General features: G+C 44.7%; 1 protein-coding gene and 1 long non-coding RNA gene across 2 annotated transcripts in view; both read right to left on the reverse strand.

Annotated features, from left to right (window-relative positions):
• The window catches only part of LOC103673172, a 4,776-nt gene extending 1,872 nt beyond the window's left edge, over window positions 1-2,904 (reverse strand). The window contains exon 1 of the long non-coding RNA XR_571341.2: window positions 2,844-2,904. This is a non-coding gene — a long non-coding RNA (uncharacterized LOC103673172). The remainder of the gene's footprint in view (window positions 1-2,843) is intronic.
• A 21-nt stretch (window positions 2,905-2,925) lies between these two features.
• Window positions 2,926-18,268, reverse strand: part of LOC103673171 (SH3 domain-binding glutamic acid-rich protein) — a gene marked incomplete at its 3' end in the record, with an annotated part of 61,267 nt that continues 45,924 nt past the window's right edge. Inside the window, exons 4-6 of the mRNA XM_008701921.2 lie at window positions 17,734-17,808; window positions 16,948-17,040; window positions 2,926-2,994 (exon numbers count right to left, since the gene is read on the reverse strand). Coding sequence (XP_008700143.1) covers window positions 2,926-2,994; window positions 16,948-17,040; window positions 17,734-17,808 — 237 coding nt within the window. The remainder of the gene's footprint in view (window positions 2,995-16,947; window positions 17,041-17,733; window positions 17,809-18,268) is intronic.

An 18,268-nucleotide genomic window follows, 5' to 3' on the forward strand; every position in this document is an offset into this window, starting at 1 on the left:
AGAAAGAAAGAAAGAAAGAAAGAAAGAAAGAAAGAAAGAAAGAAAGAAAGGGGAAGAGAAGAAAAGAAAAGAAAAGAAAAAAGAAAAAAGAAAAGAAAAGGAAAAGAAAAGAAAAGAAAAGAAAAGAAAAGAAAAAAGAAAAGAAAAGGAAAAGAAAAGAAAAGAAAAGAAAAGAAAAGAAAAAAGAAAAGAAAAGGAAAGGAAAGGAAAGGAAAGGAAAAAGAAAAGAAAAGGGTACTGACTCTCTCCAGGGGTCGGGGGTGGGATCTTAGCACGGTGTCCGAGTCACTCCTTCACTATCAGGCATTTTGACCTCACAACAGACTACTATGGACGGATTCCAAACTAGAGAATCCAGAAACAGGCAAATGTGCTTGCTGGCCACAGCTGTATTTGCCTTTTTTTTTTTTTTCCTTTGAATCAGTCTATAAAGCCACCTGGCTACAGGAGGGATGCTCTGAGCTGGGCCACTTCACATTCAATACTTTTTTTAATTACCACCCTAAAATTGCATAATTTTAAAAGAACCTTACAAGCACAGTGAATAGAAATGGATTTTAGGGGCACCTGGGTGGCTCAGTCGTTAAGCGTCTGCCTTTGGCTCAGGGCGTGATCCCGCAGTTCTGGGATCAAGCCCCACATCAGGCTCCTCCGCTGGGAGCCTGCTTCTTCCTCTCCCACTCCCCCTGCCTGTGTTCCCTCTCTCTCTGGCTATCTCTCTCTCTGTCAAATAAATAAATAAAATCTTTTTTTTTAAAAATGGATTTTAAACAGTACTTAGGAGTTTTCACTGTTTGGGGCTTTTTGGTATAATAATAAATAATCAGGCTATGTCACTTACCCAACATTCTCCAGATATAATTTCTAAAAGTAAACTTGCTCATTTTCTTTTTTTCAAAAAATGTGTCCCAACCCATTCCTTAGAAAGGAGAGTAGGAACACTAATAAGATTAAAAACACACTTCTCAATAGTAACAACAGAAGAAAATTTTTAAATAAAAGAAACGGGATTATTTCCAAAATGACAACCTTTAGGCCTTAAAGGGGATGTCTGTGTGTCCAGAATATGAAAGAAACCACCTGGGAAATGTCAAATGCTAGGCCAGACTCACTTTGTAATTTAAGTAAATGAATACTGAAATTCCCATGATCTGATAATAATGGGCTACTCTCACCAGCTCCGAGATTTCCTAAAAAAAATATTAAATTTTTTATATTAACTTTTTATGTGTAAGCGTAAGAATAGCAAGGGGGAGATTCACACTAATCAAATTGGTCTTTGGTACATAGGGTGGCCCTATTCCTTAGCCAATATTTACAAAGCACCCGGGATTTCCTTCTCCTTCTCCCGCTGACCTTTTGCCCATCCTTCATGCCATAGGCTCCGAGACGCACTGCAGACCTTCACCCAACACCCACCCTGTGCTTCAGCAGCCCTCCCTCGTTCTCTCCTTCCCCAGCCTCCCTGATACCTGCGGCCCCCAAATCTTTTTTTTTTTTTTTTAAGATTTTATTTATTTATGTGACAGAGAGACAGCCAGTGAGAGAGGGAACACAGCAGGCGAGTGAGAGAGGAAGAAGCAGGCTCCCAGCGGAGGAGCCTGATGTGGGACTCGATCCCAGAACGCCGGGATCACGCCCTGAGCCGAAGGCAGACGCTTAACGACTGCGCTACCCAGGCGCCCCTGCGGCCCCCAAATCTGCCTTACTTGTTTCCGTGGAGGCAAGGAGACCAAAAAAATTTTGAGTAAGGAGACTAAAAGAATTGTTCTAATTTTAATTTAAATTTTAGAAGGAACCCTCCTAGCACCAGAACAAATGGTAGACCTCACTGCCCTAGAGAATAAACTACTGCCTCAAATTTGGTCACAAGGTTAAATTATATTAATAAGAATATAACACTGGCATCGGCATTTGCTAAGTGTCTGGATAGCCAGATACTTCTGTAGCACTTAGCAATCTTGGCTTATCCTCATACATACGGTCTTATCTATATGGCCCACGATATTTGAGCATTTCTTCCAGGTCCTCAATATCTGCTATCATTAGACACTATCGTTATCTCATTAATATATTTACACGGCACTTACCGAGCTGTTGAGAATTACGTAACTATCCTACATCGTCAGAAGTTCAAAATTACAAGGCAGCAAGCGTCCTTGTCGAAGACCCCTAAGGTGATTTTCACCATATTCCACGATGTTTCTACGTGAGCATTCTGGTTACTATTTGATCAATGAAGATGTATGTCTATCAGACACTTATCGCTCCATCCCTAGCAGCAGTACTTCTCTCGCAAGAACAGCCTGCGTTAACTAATGAATCATCAAACTTTACATCGGAAACCGGGGATGTACTGTATGGTGACTAACATAATATAATAAAAAAACGTTAAAATAAAAAAAAAAAGAACAGCCTGCGTTGTGATTGTTCAAGGCTGGTACTTACTGCCACCTGCGTGAACACTGATTCACGAGCCCTGTCAGCGCACTGGGCCGTAGAAGAGTCCGTGTGACAGAACGCTGGTAACAGAACACTCCCTGCACTCTCACTTACGTGAAGGTCACACAGGGGAACAGGAGGAAATAAATACTACAGAACAAAGTCCTCCTTGACCCCCAGGGACGCTTTTCCCCAGAAATATATAAACCGTGGTCTTCCACCCCCTTGCACGCAGGACACGGTCCGATAGCGCTCAGCAGCCCTGTGGCTCCAGAGCCCGGGCCGTGGGGAGACAGGCACATGGGCCTGAATTGGGTCCCCTCCTCCTGTTTCCCCGTGAGAGGCGGTGCACACCCAACGCTGTAAGACGCAAGTGTTCCACCCCAGGACCGTGTGGTTACCTGGAAAAGTTGAAGAAAGAAAGCATGACGAGGCCTAAGAATCTTCCCCTTCTTCTTCTTCTTCTTCTTCTTCTCCTGCCTCTTCTTCTCCTTTCTCAGCTTCCTCTTCCTCTGCGTCCCCTTCTGCTCCCTCCTCGGTTACTTCTTCCGTCTATTTTAACAAAACTTTCATTATTTGTGAGAAAGGTCACAGTTATAGTGAGGAAAGAAACATAAAATCTCAGGCTAGAGATGAGGGCCTCCCACACTCCCCACCCAACACACACACACCCACCACACACAATATACACAACACACATCACTCACACAATACACATAATACACATCACCCACCCAACACACACACACACACCACACACAATACACACAACATCCATCACACACACAATATACTCAACACACATCACACACACAATATACACGACACACATTACACACAATACACATCACACACTATACACAAACACAACACACAATACACACAACACACATCACACACACAACACACACATACCACACACACAATATACACAACACACATAACACACACATACCACACACACAATATACACAACACACGTCACACACACAACACACAACACACAAAACACACATCACACACAATACACACAACACATATCACACACACAACACACACATACCACACACACAATACACACAACACACATCACACACACAACACACACATACCACACACACAATATACACAACACACGTCACACACACAACACACAACACACAAAACACACATCACACACACAATATACACGACACACATTACACACAATACACATCACACACACAACACACACATACCACACACACAATACACACAATATACACAACACACATCACACACACAACACACACATACCACACACACAATATACACAACACACGTCACACACACAACACACAAAACACACATCACACACAATACACACAACACATATCACACACAACACGCATCACACACACATCCCACACACAGACCCCACAATTTGGAACGGTGCTGCAGAGCACTACACTAATTCTAATGAGGATCACGATTTCTCTTAAGCATGTAGTCTTTACTCATATTAACAGAATATTCTCATCAAATTACTTTTAAAAATTCAGAAGACAGTTAAAAGAATAAAATATAAAAAGAATCTCAGTGAATAGACTTATCAGAAAGGATGAAGCTTATAAATGTAGAAGTTCATTATATTTTGCTATAGCAATCTAATTTTTTCAAACCAAAGTCATCAGCAGCCTATACATATAACCTGGAATTACTTCCAAATTAATAGTACCTCTAATCTTTATATATAAAAATGGGATTTGTAAAAATGGAAACTTGTCTAACCACAAAGAAACTAATTATTGGAAAGATGTAACTTATAATTTTAAAAACCATAGCACAGAACAGGCTAGGAATAACTTTTAGAATAGGGATAAATTTGACAAAACGACAGTATAAATAGTGAAGCAGATCTATGTTTACTGCCTTCCCCCCCCAAAAAATATACACATATTACATGAATGAAAGTAGATTACCAAAGAGTACTCATCAAGATGTGTGTGGTGTGTGTGTGTACAGCTAGTGGCTATCTCTGGGTAATGGGGCTGTAAACTATTTTTGTTTTCTTCTTTCATCTGTGTTTTCTAAATTTTTTATGAAGTCATGAACTATTTCTGGGGCGCCTGGGTGGCTCAGTCAATTGAGCATCTGACTCTTGGTTTCAGCTCAGGTCTTGATCTCAGGATCATTAGATCGAGCCCCGAGTACGCCGTCCTGGGTGTGGAGCCTGCTTAAACTCTCTCCCTCTCCTTCTGCCCCTCCCCACTCATGCTTTCACTCTAAAAATAAATTAACTACAATTTTTTAAAAAATTAAGATCACGAACTATTTCTTTGTTTTATTTATTTATTTATTTTTTAAAAGATTTTATTTATTTGACAGAGATAGAGACAGCCAGCGAGAGAGGGAACACAAGCAGGGGGAGTGGGAGAGGAAGAAGCAGGCTCATAGCAGAGGAGCCTGATGTGGGGCTCGATCCCAGATCGCCGGGATCACGCCCTGAGCCGAAGGCAGACGCTTAACCGCTGTGCCACCCAGGCGCCCCTATTTCTTTGTTTTAAAAGATTTTATTCATTTATATATTTTAGAGAGCAAGAGAGGGAGAACAGGTGCATGCACATGAGGGGGGGTGGAGGGGGAGGGAGAGGGACAAGCAGACTCCGCCCTGAGCACACAGCCCTGTGCAGGGCTCGACCTCACAGCCCTGAGATCATGACCTGAGCAGAAATCAAGAGTCTGATGCTCAACTGACTGAGCCACCCAGGCACCCTGATCAAGAACTATTTCTAATTTGAAAAAGCAACAAAAGATTTTTTAGGGAAATTTCTTTTGACATTCGGGACCCTCTTTCATGTGGGTGACCTTCATCAACAAAGGACTTGATGAGAGACACTGAGACAAGTTTGATGATTTTTGGTAAATTATTCTCTGTATCCTTGAGTTCTCATTTTGATTTAGCTCTCTGATGAGCATTTTGAAACAATTAATCAAAAAACATTCATTCACAATATTCCTAAAACTGTTGGTTACAATGAAAGCCACTGAGCGTCAGCTCACATGAGGCGCTGGAATAAGAGAGAGAATCCGAGAATGTCCCCTCAGACCTGCCCTCAGAATCCACTGACATTCTCTCAGCTGATTTCTCTACACACAGACATGATTCCATCCCTGCGAGGGTTTACATTTAAAACCCCCCCAGCACCCAGCTAATAAGCCACAGATTGAACAAGCAAGCAACTGGGCAAGAATCTCAATCTCCCTCATTTGGACCCGCAGCCCTTCCTGCACTTCGGCAGCAATATAAAAATCGCGCGTTGCCCTTGCAGGGTTAAATTAATGAAAATTATTGTTAAGCTCCCCCAGTGCCGATTAAGAAGCAAATCAAGATTTCTCAAACAAGAAAAAGATCATTCTTGGAAGCTTTCACAATTAAATGGGAAGAATGAGAACGTTTCAACAAGCAGGAAAAGAATGGGAAAGAAGAGAATTCATTTGTCAAAAACTTAAACTGAGTTACAGACCTCCCTGGGTCTGGCGTCTCTTTCCCCCTCTCATTTCCTGTAACTCATTTCAATCACCGAAAGAAAATTAAGGATTTGGGTTTTTGTTTGTTTGTTTTTACTAAACACAAGTTCTTAATATAAAACAAACATTATTGTCTTTAAAATTAGATGGACTTTTTACCATGAGCATCCAAGCAGTAGGAGTTCTTGAAATGGGTTCCCCCCTGCCAACGCTTCAGGTTACCTAGAACCTGTGTTCTCATCCAGTGGTCTTCAGACCTCATGGGACACCAGAAACACCTGAAGAGCTTGCTGACCCACAGTTTGCTGGGCTGCACCTCAGAGCTCTGATTCAGGAGATCTGGGGCCAGGCCTGACAATGTGTATTTACAGAGGTTTCCAGGTGAGGCTGCCGCTGCTACTTTGGGAACCCCACTTTGAGAACTTCTGCTGCATCGCTACCCCTCCCTTAAATCACACTGATTGACAAACAGAGCATGGCGAGCACTCACAAGAAGTAGGTTTGGCATCACCACCGCCGAGGCCTTCGTTCTCCAGGGTGGGTTATGCTTGTTCCCACACTTGTGGGCACATGCAAGTTGCAGTCATATTGTAATTACATCATTTAAATAACATCGTGAAAACCAATGACATAGGAGCGTGTGAGGAATCTTGTTTTCCTATGTGAACTTAACGGAATGCCTTGGAAAGACCCAGTCCATGTAAGTCACCTTAAAAACTTGTCATCAAATGAGGTGTCAAAAAAGCTGGGATGGCAGGGAGTTCTCAAAAAACCCAGACAGATTATGCACGTAGCTTGCTTTGTAAGTGTCTAAGTTTCTGCTCTATTTTAAAGAAGCCAAAACTGATTTTCTAGACAGACAAATGAGTTATGTTTATGTTAGAAAGACAACAGGTAACTCTAATCATTGGACTCTTATTTAAGGAAATAGTGTTTGTCCTGCGTCAAAAACACTGGCAGTAAGTACATGTTTATATATTTCAAGTTTGAGTAAAAGTTTTAGGCCTTCATGTGTTTATGATTTAGCACTTGAAGTGACTTCTGCGATTGGTCAGACAAGCTTCCAAACACAGGACGTGAGGTCTTCCCTTGTACCTGGGAATGTTGGTTATTCCTTAAGCACAGACTCTATAAACAAACATACCAACCAATAGGTTACATGACGTTACAGAGGATAAATCCTATTTCCTTAAACTGTATCTTTAATAGCTTTAATGCGTTTTCCAGTTGGGTTTTTTTTTGTTTTTCTTTTGTTGGTGGTGGTGGTTTTAAGTAGGCTTCACGCCCAACTTGGGGCTTGAACTCACAGCCCTGAGATCAAGACCTGAGCTGAGATCAAGAATCAGAGGCTTAACCGACTGAGCCACCCCGGAGCCCCTCTAGTTTTTCTTTTAATATTTTAATTGTGCTTTTAAATCTTATATCCTCAGTACTCTTCATTTTTGAATACTGACTTTGTATGATTCTTAATCTTCTAGCTCTGTGACACTTGGTTCTCTTATATTTAAGTTCTTCTTCTTTTACATTTATCCATAGAAGACATTTCTTTTTTAAGTTCTTTATCCTATGGAATGCTTATGTTTCCTTTACATCCTTAATTTTAATTCTTTCTATAATCCTTTTCTTTCTTGGCAGTGGGTGTTTTCTCTTGTGGGTTTGGGAGGATGGCAGAGAAGAAGGCTATGCCCCAACAGGGAATCAGAGGCTCTTGCTGAGTGATCTCTCACCCTTTTCAATCCTGGCCTCCTAAAAGGCAGGCCGACTCTCAACCTCAGCTGCACCAGACAACGGAAGGCATGTGGACCAAGCCCTACAGAGCCTCATTCACTGGCCACGGGAGGCAGGCTCCTGGAGGCTCTACACACCAGTGGAGGAGAACCACTGTTCTAGTATAACCGCAAGGGAGGCAGGTTAGAAATTCTTCCCAGATCAGTCGTGCTCTCCCCCGAGAGGCTCCCACTAGAACCATGTTATGGTTTCCTCATGTCACGTATCCCCCAACACTTCGTGATGAGCTGCACGTGTAAACTTTATGGTTTCTATGATACACAGCTGTAGTGCAACGTCTAAAATTGACTCGCTATTACGCGCCATCTGGACATCCAGTGAAATCTGGAAGGCCAGAAATGGCCTGAGCACTGGCCACAGATTAGGTCTCCTACCCAAGCAGCCTGCTTTACCAAGGATCCAGGCACAGTGCCTGCCCATCCGCTGGAATTATTCCAACAAGCCAATCACAGGGCACTCTTCGCCCTCTGGACACGACAAAGCCTGCCTCCCACCATCCCCCCGACTGTTCACACTGTCCCAAGTGCACCCCCTTTGTCCCTGCACTGTGTTGATGTCCTCACCCCCTGGGCTTTGAGAATATGTCACAAGCTGCCATCAGTCCCATCCGCCTGGGCTGTATGTTGGCCATCCCCACTTCCACAGGGAGGCAATCCTTCCCTCACCAACCAGGTGAGTAGGAGGCAATAGAAACAACACTGCTGAGCACCAGGCAACCTGCATTAACTGTGCACACTGTGCAGTAGGGGGAGGGGAAGAAGGGAAGCATGACTGGCCCGGCCCCGCCTGACTCCGCAGACAGCACCTCCACCACGGAGGCTCCGGGAGGGGCACCACCTCACCCCATTTCTCCAACCACCTCTCTTTGATAAATTTACCTCCAACTTGCTCTAGTTCCCTTCTCAGCAGGCTAAAGGAGGATTTTCTGGGATGCCGGCGGCATCAGCTTCCCTGTGTCATGAACAACAAGGAGAACGTGGCTAGAGCCCCAATTCTCTGACCTAAAAGATGGCTTTACCAAGCACCACTGTAAAACATGCTACAGTACCTCTTCTGTCTCTGCCTCTCCCACTTCTTCCATAGGCCCACAAACAGAAATTAAAAAAAAAAAAATGAATTCACATAAGTTCTAAGTTGAATCTAAAAATTAAACAAACAGGGGCACCTGGATGGCTCAGTCAGTTGAGCGCCCGACTCCTTATTTCGGCTCAGGTCATGATCTCAGGGTCGTGGGATGGAGCCCCGTGTCGGGCTCTGCACGCTGATCACGGAGTCTGCTTGAGAGTCTCTCGCCCTCTGCCCCTTCCCCCACTTGCACTCCCTTTCCCTCGCTCTCTAAAGTAAATAAAATCTTTAAAAATATATTTGAATATTAAACAAACTATGATACATTTTCATCAAAATGAGACATTATTGATAAAATATACAAATAGCAAACACACGATAACGAAGCAATGCCTACTTATTTTATGCGTTATATTTCAAGCACTGAGAATGAGATTAGAGACATTTTTCCACCACTCTTACTCCTGAGAAAACGTAATTCATTAGTAATACTGCCTAATTACATGTTTAATTCTGTCTATATCCAAAGAATATTGCCGATCTGTAGTACTATGTAGGAAAAATCAGACCATACATGTAAGCGACTAGAAAATTGGAACAAAATTATGTCTTTTCTGACTTTATGTCCTTATAAGTATGCCTTTCCTTCAGCCTTGAACCAGTAGATAAGAGTAGGTCAAAAACTTATCCTCCATCAAAACAAAATAATAACATCTCTGAACCATTTAGTATTTAAACACTGATTTCTGGATAAAGAAAGAAATTTGCAAGGTAGGAGAGGGTGAGACATCCCAAGTTCAAACAGGTCTCCACTGTGCCAACCCACTGGAATTTCTGTTCCCTGGATCAACGTAGTAGGACCAGGCTGTATTTCCCACAAATGCAAGGAAACAAGAGTTTTTCTAGCCCTTCTGAAAATGGTCCTATGATAAGCGTCTGTGGGGTCCGTGTCCTAGAATCGCTTTAATTAGAAGTGAAGGGAGCAGTCCCTAAAAATTCCTCAGTCCTTACAACTTGGGCAGTGAGCTCACGGACTCTTGCACTGGGGGAGTTGAGAGCAATCTTGCATTCCCATAGCCTCTCACTCCACCCCACCTTTGGTCAGATGAGGTCACCGAGGCCACAGAGCTAAGTAATTTGCCGAAGATCAGAGGCAAGTAAGCAACACAATCAGGACTGACTTCGAGGCTCCTAGCCCCTGATTTAGAGCCCTTCCTACTCTACCTACCATGCTAGGTCTCAGGATCAGGAACACAATAGGCAAAATCATGGAAGACGGGTGATAAGGACCCACCACATCCCCCAGAGCAGCCCCATGTTTTCGGCCAGTTCCGGAAGCATCCGCTCAGATTTCTGAGGTTGGCAGACAAAATACAGAGCTTGAAAGGCTGGCCAGGCCAAGTCGGCGCACAGGTCTGCCCAGCACGGGAAATCTCCAAACTAATCCTTACACCACTGGCAACACACCAAGTTTTAGTGCTCACATAATGTCCCACAAAAGAGAGGCCCACACTTGTTGGTTTCTCAGCCATGTGTTGAATGTACCTCTCTAGGACTGTCTGATTCAGCCCATGCCTGGGCCCTCCCCTCCATGACCCCCAGCTTCTCTCACGGGGCACAGTGTCCTCATCTTCCTTATCTCTGACCCGTTCCCCACGCTGTGGCCAGAACACGACACACCTTACAATGCTTCCCTTGTGTTGAAAAACTTCCGTCTTTTCAAGAAACTCCCATCCACTTTCCTTAGGATGGCTGGAATGTCCTGTGTACCCCCCCCCACCCCGCCACGTCCCTCACCACTCTTGATTTCAGCCATATGGACCACATGCCACTGTCTCACATCAGCCACACCTTCCAGGACACTGCTTAAAACGACAGTTTCAAGGAACACATTCCTGACCCAGAAGGCTGAGTTACGGGACCCCCTCACCTGCTCCCATGACCACCATCTATCTGTCTCCCTGACTGGTCTTGTGTACTCCTTGGGGCACGAACTGTGTCTTTATTCATTTTTGGATCTCCAGGATCCGAGGTGTAAGCTCAATAAATGTGCTCAGTGACCAGATAAGTGAACGTATACTCTGCTAGTGACTGTTTGGACCTCAAAGAACATTAATTTCCCTCTTATCCTCATGAGATCAAATTGAAACGTGCAACAGAGAATTACCAGCTATGCAGAGTTTCACATTTTTCTAAATTCGATTATGTGTATGAACTGCATTCAGCTGAAGCAAATGCACTAACAAAATAGACACTGTTAAAAATGGGGTCATCCTTAGGGGCGCCTGGGTGGCTCAGTCGTTAAGCCTCTGCCTTCGGCTCAGGGCGTGATCCCAGCGTTCTGGGATCGAGCCCTGCATCAGGCTCCTCCGCTGGGAGCCTGCTTCTTCCTCTCCCACTCCCCCTGCTTGTGTTCCCTCTCTCACTAGCTGTTTCTCTCTGTCAAATTAATAAATAAAATCTTAAAAAAAAATGGGGTCATCCTTAGAGCAAGGCTGGAGGACAGTAGGGGGTCCCACAGGAATCAGCGCAAATCTCAGCTTTGACAGGTTAACCAGCAGCAAAGACAAGGGACTGAGGACTCTCTATCAATATCTGAATTGACCTTAATTTCTTGAAAGAAACATTAAATGGGGAAAGTAATTGCCCAGAGTAATTATAGAAATACTTTGCTGCAAAAAAAATCAAGTATGCTTTGAAGAACCCAGGATGTTACCATCACCAGCTCCCCCGGAACATAAGCTCTGTGGGAGCAGGGACTCTGTCGTTTTCATTGCTCTGTCCCCAGTCCCTGGAATCCTGCCTGGCAGGTGGCAGCACAAGCTGTCAATAACATGTTGAGTAGATGCATTTATATTTGCTACTTCTGCCTCGAATCTCTCATAGGAGGAGGGGGGATATATGATGGAAACAGAACTTAAACTTCCATCCTTAGCTCATAGAATTATAAAATATCAGAATTAGGCAGACCCTTCAAAGTCACAGAAAGATTACGAAAAAAGAGCATGGTATGGGGCTGCCTGAGTGGCTCAGTTGTTAAGCATCTGCCTTCCTGGGATCAAGCCCCACATCAGGCTCCCTGCTCAGTGGGGAGCCTGCTTCTCCCTCTCCCCTGCCTGCTGCTCCCCCTCTTGTGCTCTCTTTCTCTGTCAAATAAATAAAATTTTTATAAAAGAATAATAAATGTTTAAATAAAAAAAGAAGAGCATGTTAAAAATAATTCAAGGGGCGCCTGGGTGGCACAGCGGTTAAGCGTCTGCCTTCGGCTCAGGGCGTGATCCCAGCGTTGTGGGATCGAGCCCCACATCAGGCTCCTCCGCTATGAGCCTGCTTCTTCCTCTCCCACTCCCCCTGCTTGTGTTCCCTCTCTCGCTGGCTGTCTCTATCTCTGTCGAATAAATAAATAAAATCTTTAAAAAATAATAATAATAATTCAAGAGTATTCTAATACCAATGTGAATTTGGAGAAAAAAAATATATATATATATTTTAAAAAGAACCTTAAAAGTCATCCATATCCAATGCTTGAACTGGACCCTTATGATTGGCAAATAATTATACCGGCCAAAGGGGGGTTGGGGGCTTTTTTTTAGCATCATTATGATCACATGGTCAGCTGAGCTAAGCTCTTGCCAATCTTAGGACAGGCTATGCACCATTCACTTGACAAAGCTGCAACTTAAAATCACTTTTACCCTCTTGCTCCTATAGTAAAGTTAGGGGAAGCCTCCAAAGTGGAAAGTCTCAGAACCTTCCCCAGCAGCTATCCTGGTTGGGAAGCTAGCCAGCGAGGCAGGCTGCAGAGGCGGCAAGCGGCCAGGACGAGGGACAGGTGTCGGCTGTGGTGAGTGTCAGGCAGTGGCTGGGCAGGACAGGTGGCTGGTGTGGAAGGAAGCCGAGGGCCAGCCCAGAGTGACCTGAGGAGGACAGGTGGCCTCCAAGCAGCTGGAAATCTCAGGGACAAGGGCAGAGTTCTCTCCATCGGCAGGCACTGCAAGGACCTGGCCTGAGACTCACCAGCGACTCAAGGACGCAAACCAACGTCTGCCCCTGGAGAAAGCAACTTTCCTCAGGACCGGTTTTGGAGGAAGCCGAGTGGGCTTTACAAGCCATAATCATGTAGTCGGTGGAGCCAAGGTCGTAAGAGGATTGAAAGAGGACCACTGAGTTGGCGAGGGGCACAACTTAAAATAATTTTACATCCGTGGAAACCAAACACAGAGGTGAACAAGCTGCAACATGTCCAGTCCCCCACAAAGTTCTCGCAAGGCCCCCCATCTGCAGCCCCTCCTCAGTGTGCCCTGAATCTGAGGTGACCTTCTGCTTCCTTCCCTTCCTCCTCAGGTTCCATTCACAAGCTCGCCTCTCCTCCCTAGCCCCCCGTCCCTCCTGGCTCAGCAGGGAAGGCGACCACAAAGTCCCCTCTCTACTGGGGTCTGGAGCAACAGAGGAGATCTTCTCAGGCATGAACGAACAGTGTCCCCAGTGTTCACCGTCCTGCCTCCCAAATGCCCCCCAACCCACCAGTGCGTGGGCAAGACGCATCTTGGCATCTGGCGTTTAAGAGCTGGGATGCCTGGATTGGTGGTCAGGGGAACCCGTTTCATTACAGGAGGTGGTGACGGTTTCTGTCTCCATTTCTGACTTTTTTTTTAAAACCAAGAGTGATATTCTTAGATAAATATTTCTCACCATTAAAATGGCATCAAAGGGGCGCCTGGGTGGCTCAGTCAGTGAAGCGTCTGCCTTCAGCTCCGGTCATGATCTTGGGGTCCTGGGATCGAGCCCCATGTCCGGGCTCAGCGGGGAGCCTGCTTCTCCCTCTCCCTCTGCCCCTCCCCCAGCTCATGCTTGCGCTCTCTCTGTGTCTCCCTCTCAAATAAATAAGTAAAATCTTTAAAAAGTAAACAAATTAAATAAAATAAAACAGCATCGAGTGCGTCCTGAATGGGCATGTGCATAGTTAGGGACAAGCCCACGCCGCAGATGGTTGTTAGCTGGTTCATCCCCCGGTTTATCGCCGCCGGAGGCCCTTGCTACCACTGTACTTGGAAACCGGTCTTCATGCACACATGACAGGTTTGAAATAATGGTGCCCACTGGGTCAGCTCTGTAGTCTGTTCCACAGAGAGGCCGCGGCATCACCCTCTGCTTTCCACATTACTCCATGGCTGTCTGAGACGTCAGCACGGGGCACCACCGCGCGAAGGGCACGCAGGACCCCGGACGACATGCCTGTATGTCTGTATTATTTCAGCATGAAGGTGAAAATATGTTCAGACTCTTTTTCATAAACAGTGCGCTGAACACCAGGATGTGAATTATGTTTTGTTCTCTTAGCAGGCAACACTGGGGCAGGGAATAGAGTTACTGCCCCCCACACTCGAAGGAGAGAGCCACAGACTGGTGGTGGTTCTCGGCTCCTAGGGAAGAAAGCAGAGGCCTTGCTTTTTGAGACCCTGGGCCAGCTAGGAGAGGCAATGAAGCTAGACGGTCCCTAAAAAAAGGGGGCTTGGAGCTTAGGCTTGGAGTTGGGTTGCCGGAAGCAGCCAGACTGGAGACGGAGGCGCAGAAGGGGGGACACTGAACCCAGGGGCAGCAGCCATGCTCCGTCAGAGGCGGAGGGCCTGACCCAGCCAAGCGGTCAGGATGGAAGTCCCTCACCCGGATGGAAGTTCCTGCCAGCATGGGGAGGAGGGGTGAAGCAGTTATCATGCTGTTAGACAAATAAAGGAGGCTGACATTCTTGCCACACGGCTTAGGAACCAAATGGAGGCCTGGAGATCCTGGGTTCCTTCTATTCCCTGTGGAGGGAGCAGGGGGAGCCCTGCTGTGCAAATACAACGGGCCGGGAGGAGCAAAAGGTAAGACTCCACGAAATCTCCTCCAGACGGTTTTCAGCAGAGCCCGAGGTTTAACTGAAAAGCATTGGACTGATCTGAGCTGCAAGATCTAGAACACACAGCCTACGTGGTCCTCCCATCTTAACCTTTCAAAACCAACCCAAGGGGCGCCTGGCTGGCTCAGTCAGTTGAGTGCCCCACTCTTGATTTCAGCTTAGATCATGATCTCAGGGTCGTGAGATAGAGTCCCACTTGGGGCTCGGCAGGGAGTCTGAGATTCTCCCTCTGCCCCTCCCCCTGCTTGCTCTCACCCTTTCTCTCTCAAATAAATAAATAAATCTTTATAAATAAATAAATAAGCATAAGAACAAACCCGCCAACCCGCCAACCCGCCAAACAGATGGGAGGTTCTTTAAGAACAAAATGTAACCATTCTAAATATCAGACAGTTTCATCTCCTTATCAAATTTCAATCCATTTTCCTATATATTCAATCCCAAAGCTAATCATGTTATTATGTCATTTGTAATGCCTACTGAGAAATCATGGTGTTTTTTTTTCTTATGTAACTGAAATAATGAAAGTCAAAGAGCATGGATCACCTGTCAAATGGGAAAAAGTCAGAATCTATCTTTATGTAGAATAAATATTATCAAAGAGTTGAAAAATGAGTTTGATCATTAATGTGAATAATACATTCTTCTAAAATTAAAATGTCTTTTACTTAGTCATTTCTCATCTACAGCCCAGGCACGAATAACAAAAATGATTTTTTTTTCATTCCTATCAGGAGTCACAGGATTATAATTTATTTTGTAAAGGGTTCTCAAATAAAAACAAAACACAAAATACACGAACAAAGAGAACCCCAGGCCTGATAGCTTACCACCTCCTTGAACAGTAGCTGAGAAGTGGAAACAGACCCGTCCTTGCAATAGGTATGAAAATGCTACCTTCCTCTCAGTCCCCAGGAGAAAGGGATTGGGGCGTAATGTTTCCTATCTTTGTCTCTCTGTCTTACAGGAAGCAAACTGGATTTCAATAATACTGTAAGAGGGCACTAGGCAATTCCTGTAAAGTCTGCATTATAAAAACATGGATTTCTAAATGACAAGGTAATGAAATTGCCACTATATTTCATTCAAAATTTATTTTTTCTGAATGATACAGGCTTCCATGAAACTCCATCTAACTTTTAGGTCGGGATTAAAGATCTTGTCTGTCTTCCGAACAAAAGACTTCTAAGAGTCTTAAATTATCAATGCTTTGAAAAAGCCGTCTTTAAATATGAGGAATTTACTGCCCTGCCCCCTCCAGATTAACGTTCCTTACGATACAGACCAGTTGATGCCCATGCCCACCCTAACCTGCGTATAGCACGTTTCCCCAGGGCCCTTCCTATCCACACTCCATCTGCTGGGAATGAGAGTCCAACTATCTTAAAAGATGTCTACACCTCTCCTGGAATCAATAAACAGGTAAAAAGAATCATAAATAGGTAAAAATGCAAACCGTCGTGGTTCAGTAAGCAGTCTTTGTTAGAATCGGCCCAGCGCATCTCGACCGCTGAAACTCCAGGGGAGGCTCAGCCCGATGCCCACAACCCCACCCGCTCAGCAACCGGGGCACCACTGTCTGTCCTTACCTGGCTTCCCGTTACATTTTCAGAATTCCTTGACTAAGTGGACCATCTGATCCCCCATTCTCTCAGCTTGGCCATTCTAGAACTACAGTCTCCCTCGTCCTCCCATACACCCCCTGCACTTTATTCTGGGGCTCCTGAATTGGGACCCCTTTAGAATTAGGTCACAGGCCTTGGAGCGGCTGATATTCCCATGACTGGATCTGAATTGAGTGGGGGTTTCCCTCTCCGAGGCCCCTTCTCTAACCCCAGCTCCTGCTGGCTTCCCACAAAATGTCCCACCCCCTTACCTCTGTGTCCCCAGCAGGCAGTGCTCTTGGAGGGCGTTTGCTGGGAATCCATCAGTACTCATGACCAAGGGATAAAGTCCCTTGTTTTATGAACTTGAACCGAACCTAACCCTAACAACACAACTGCAGATTATTAAAGCCTTGTCTAGCCTGTCCCTCCAGGCCGGGGTTCAGGGTCCTTCTTTGGCTTCCTTTTAGTCCTCAACCTGCCTTGACCACAGTAGTGAACACTTCCTCCTGCTTCCTCCCTGGCTGAACCCTCAGCTCCTGGATTCCATGCCCAGGAAGATTCCCGGCACCTGGCAGGTGCTTGCATGCTTGTTGACCTGAATCCTGTGAAACTACGGTGCAAAAAGCAAACACTCACATTCTTCTCTTGAGATTCGGTGAGGTTGCCCGCATCTTCATTGTCCTCTTTTTGTGCCTCATTTTCTCCACTCTCTTCAGTCTTCTCTGTTCCCTGGTCATAAAGCAAAACCATGGTATCACTAAACTTAGATAAGCTTTCAAGGAAAAACCAAACCACGCAGGCTACAGTTTTCTTATTTGGAAACACAGTATATAAACAAAGCAAACATAGACTTCCTATTTATTAGGTCACTTCACTACTAGAGTATAGAATCACCAACCCCCTATATTGCTCATTGGACTTGCTGTTGTAAGTCATGTGCATGGTAGAGAAATAAACGCACTAATGAGGAGCTATAATTCACCCACTTAAGGCTCATGAAGAGAACTCCAAAGGATTTGATATTTAGGCAGTGTTTGTTTTCTGTTGCTTGAGTGAAGGCAGGATTTATAATTTTAGAGAGTAAGAAAAGATGATAGAGGATAGATAAATGATAATAAATGGATGGATGGATGGATGATGGATGGATGACGGATGGATGGATGGATGGATGGATGGATGGATAATGGATGGATGGATGATGGATGGATGGATGGATGGATAATAGTGAATAAATATATGGATAGACTGATGGATGATGGGTGAGTGGTTGGATGATGGATGGATGGATGATGGAAGATAGACAGACAGACAGATAGACAGACATTCTATCAACGTAGACTTGAATGACAGAAAAATGAGAACCAAGGAGACATTCCAAGGAAGCTAGTCTGGGGGAAGATGATTCAAGATACTAACTCTTACCTCTGCGCTGCTCTGTACCTCTCCCCCTACGTCACCATTGGGAAGGGAAGATTCTTCCTCAGATGATTTTGTCACCTGCATCATATAAATTGAGAATGTTTGAGAATGTTCTTGAGGATAATAGCTTGCATTTCAACATTTTAACTATTCACATTGTTTGTCTTCACCTCTCCTCTTTTCTTTACAACAACACTGTAGCTTGATAAGTACTCACGCTTAGAGATGAGAAAATCAAGGTAGAAAGTGTCACACTGCAAGTTAGGGGTGGGGCTAGGTCTACACCTCCTACTTTTTGCTCTCTGGACTTACTCACAGTTGCCAACCTTCTCAAATATTCAGCTATTTTTCTCATCATAAGAAAAAATTTTGTAACTGTGTGAGGTGATGGATATCAACTAAACTTACTGTAGTAATCACTTCACAATCCATACATACATCAGGTCCTTAGCTGTACACCTTAAACTATTACAATGTTACGTGTAAATTGTAGCTCAATAAAACTGGGGGGAAATCAGTTACTTTTATTACAAAGGCA

The sequence above is a fragment of the Ursus maritimus genome, unplaced genomic scaffold (genome assembly GCF_017311325.1).
Source record: "Ursus maritimus isolate PB19 unplaced genomic scaffold, ASM1731132v1 scaffold_4, whole genome shotgun sequence".
NCBI lineage: Eukaryota > Metazoa > Chordata > Mammalia > Carnivora > Ursidae > Ursus > Ursus maritimus.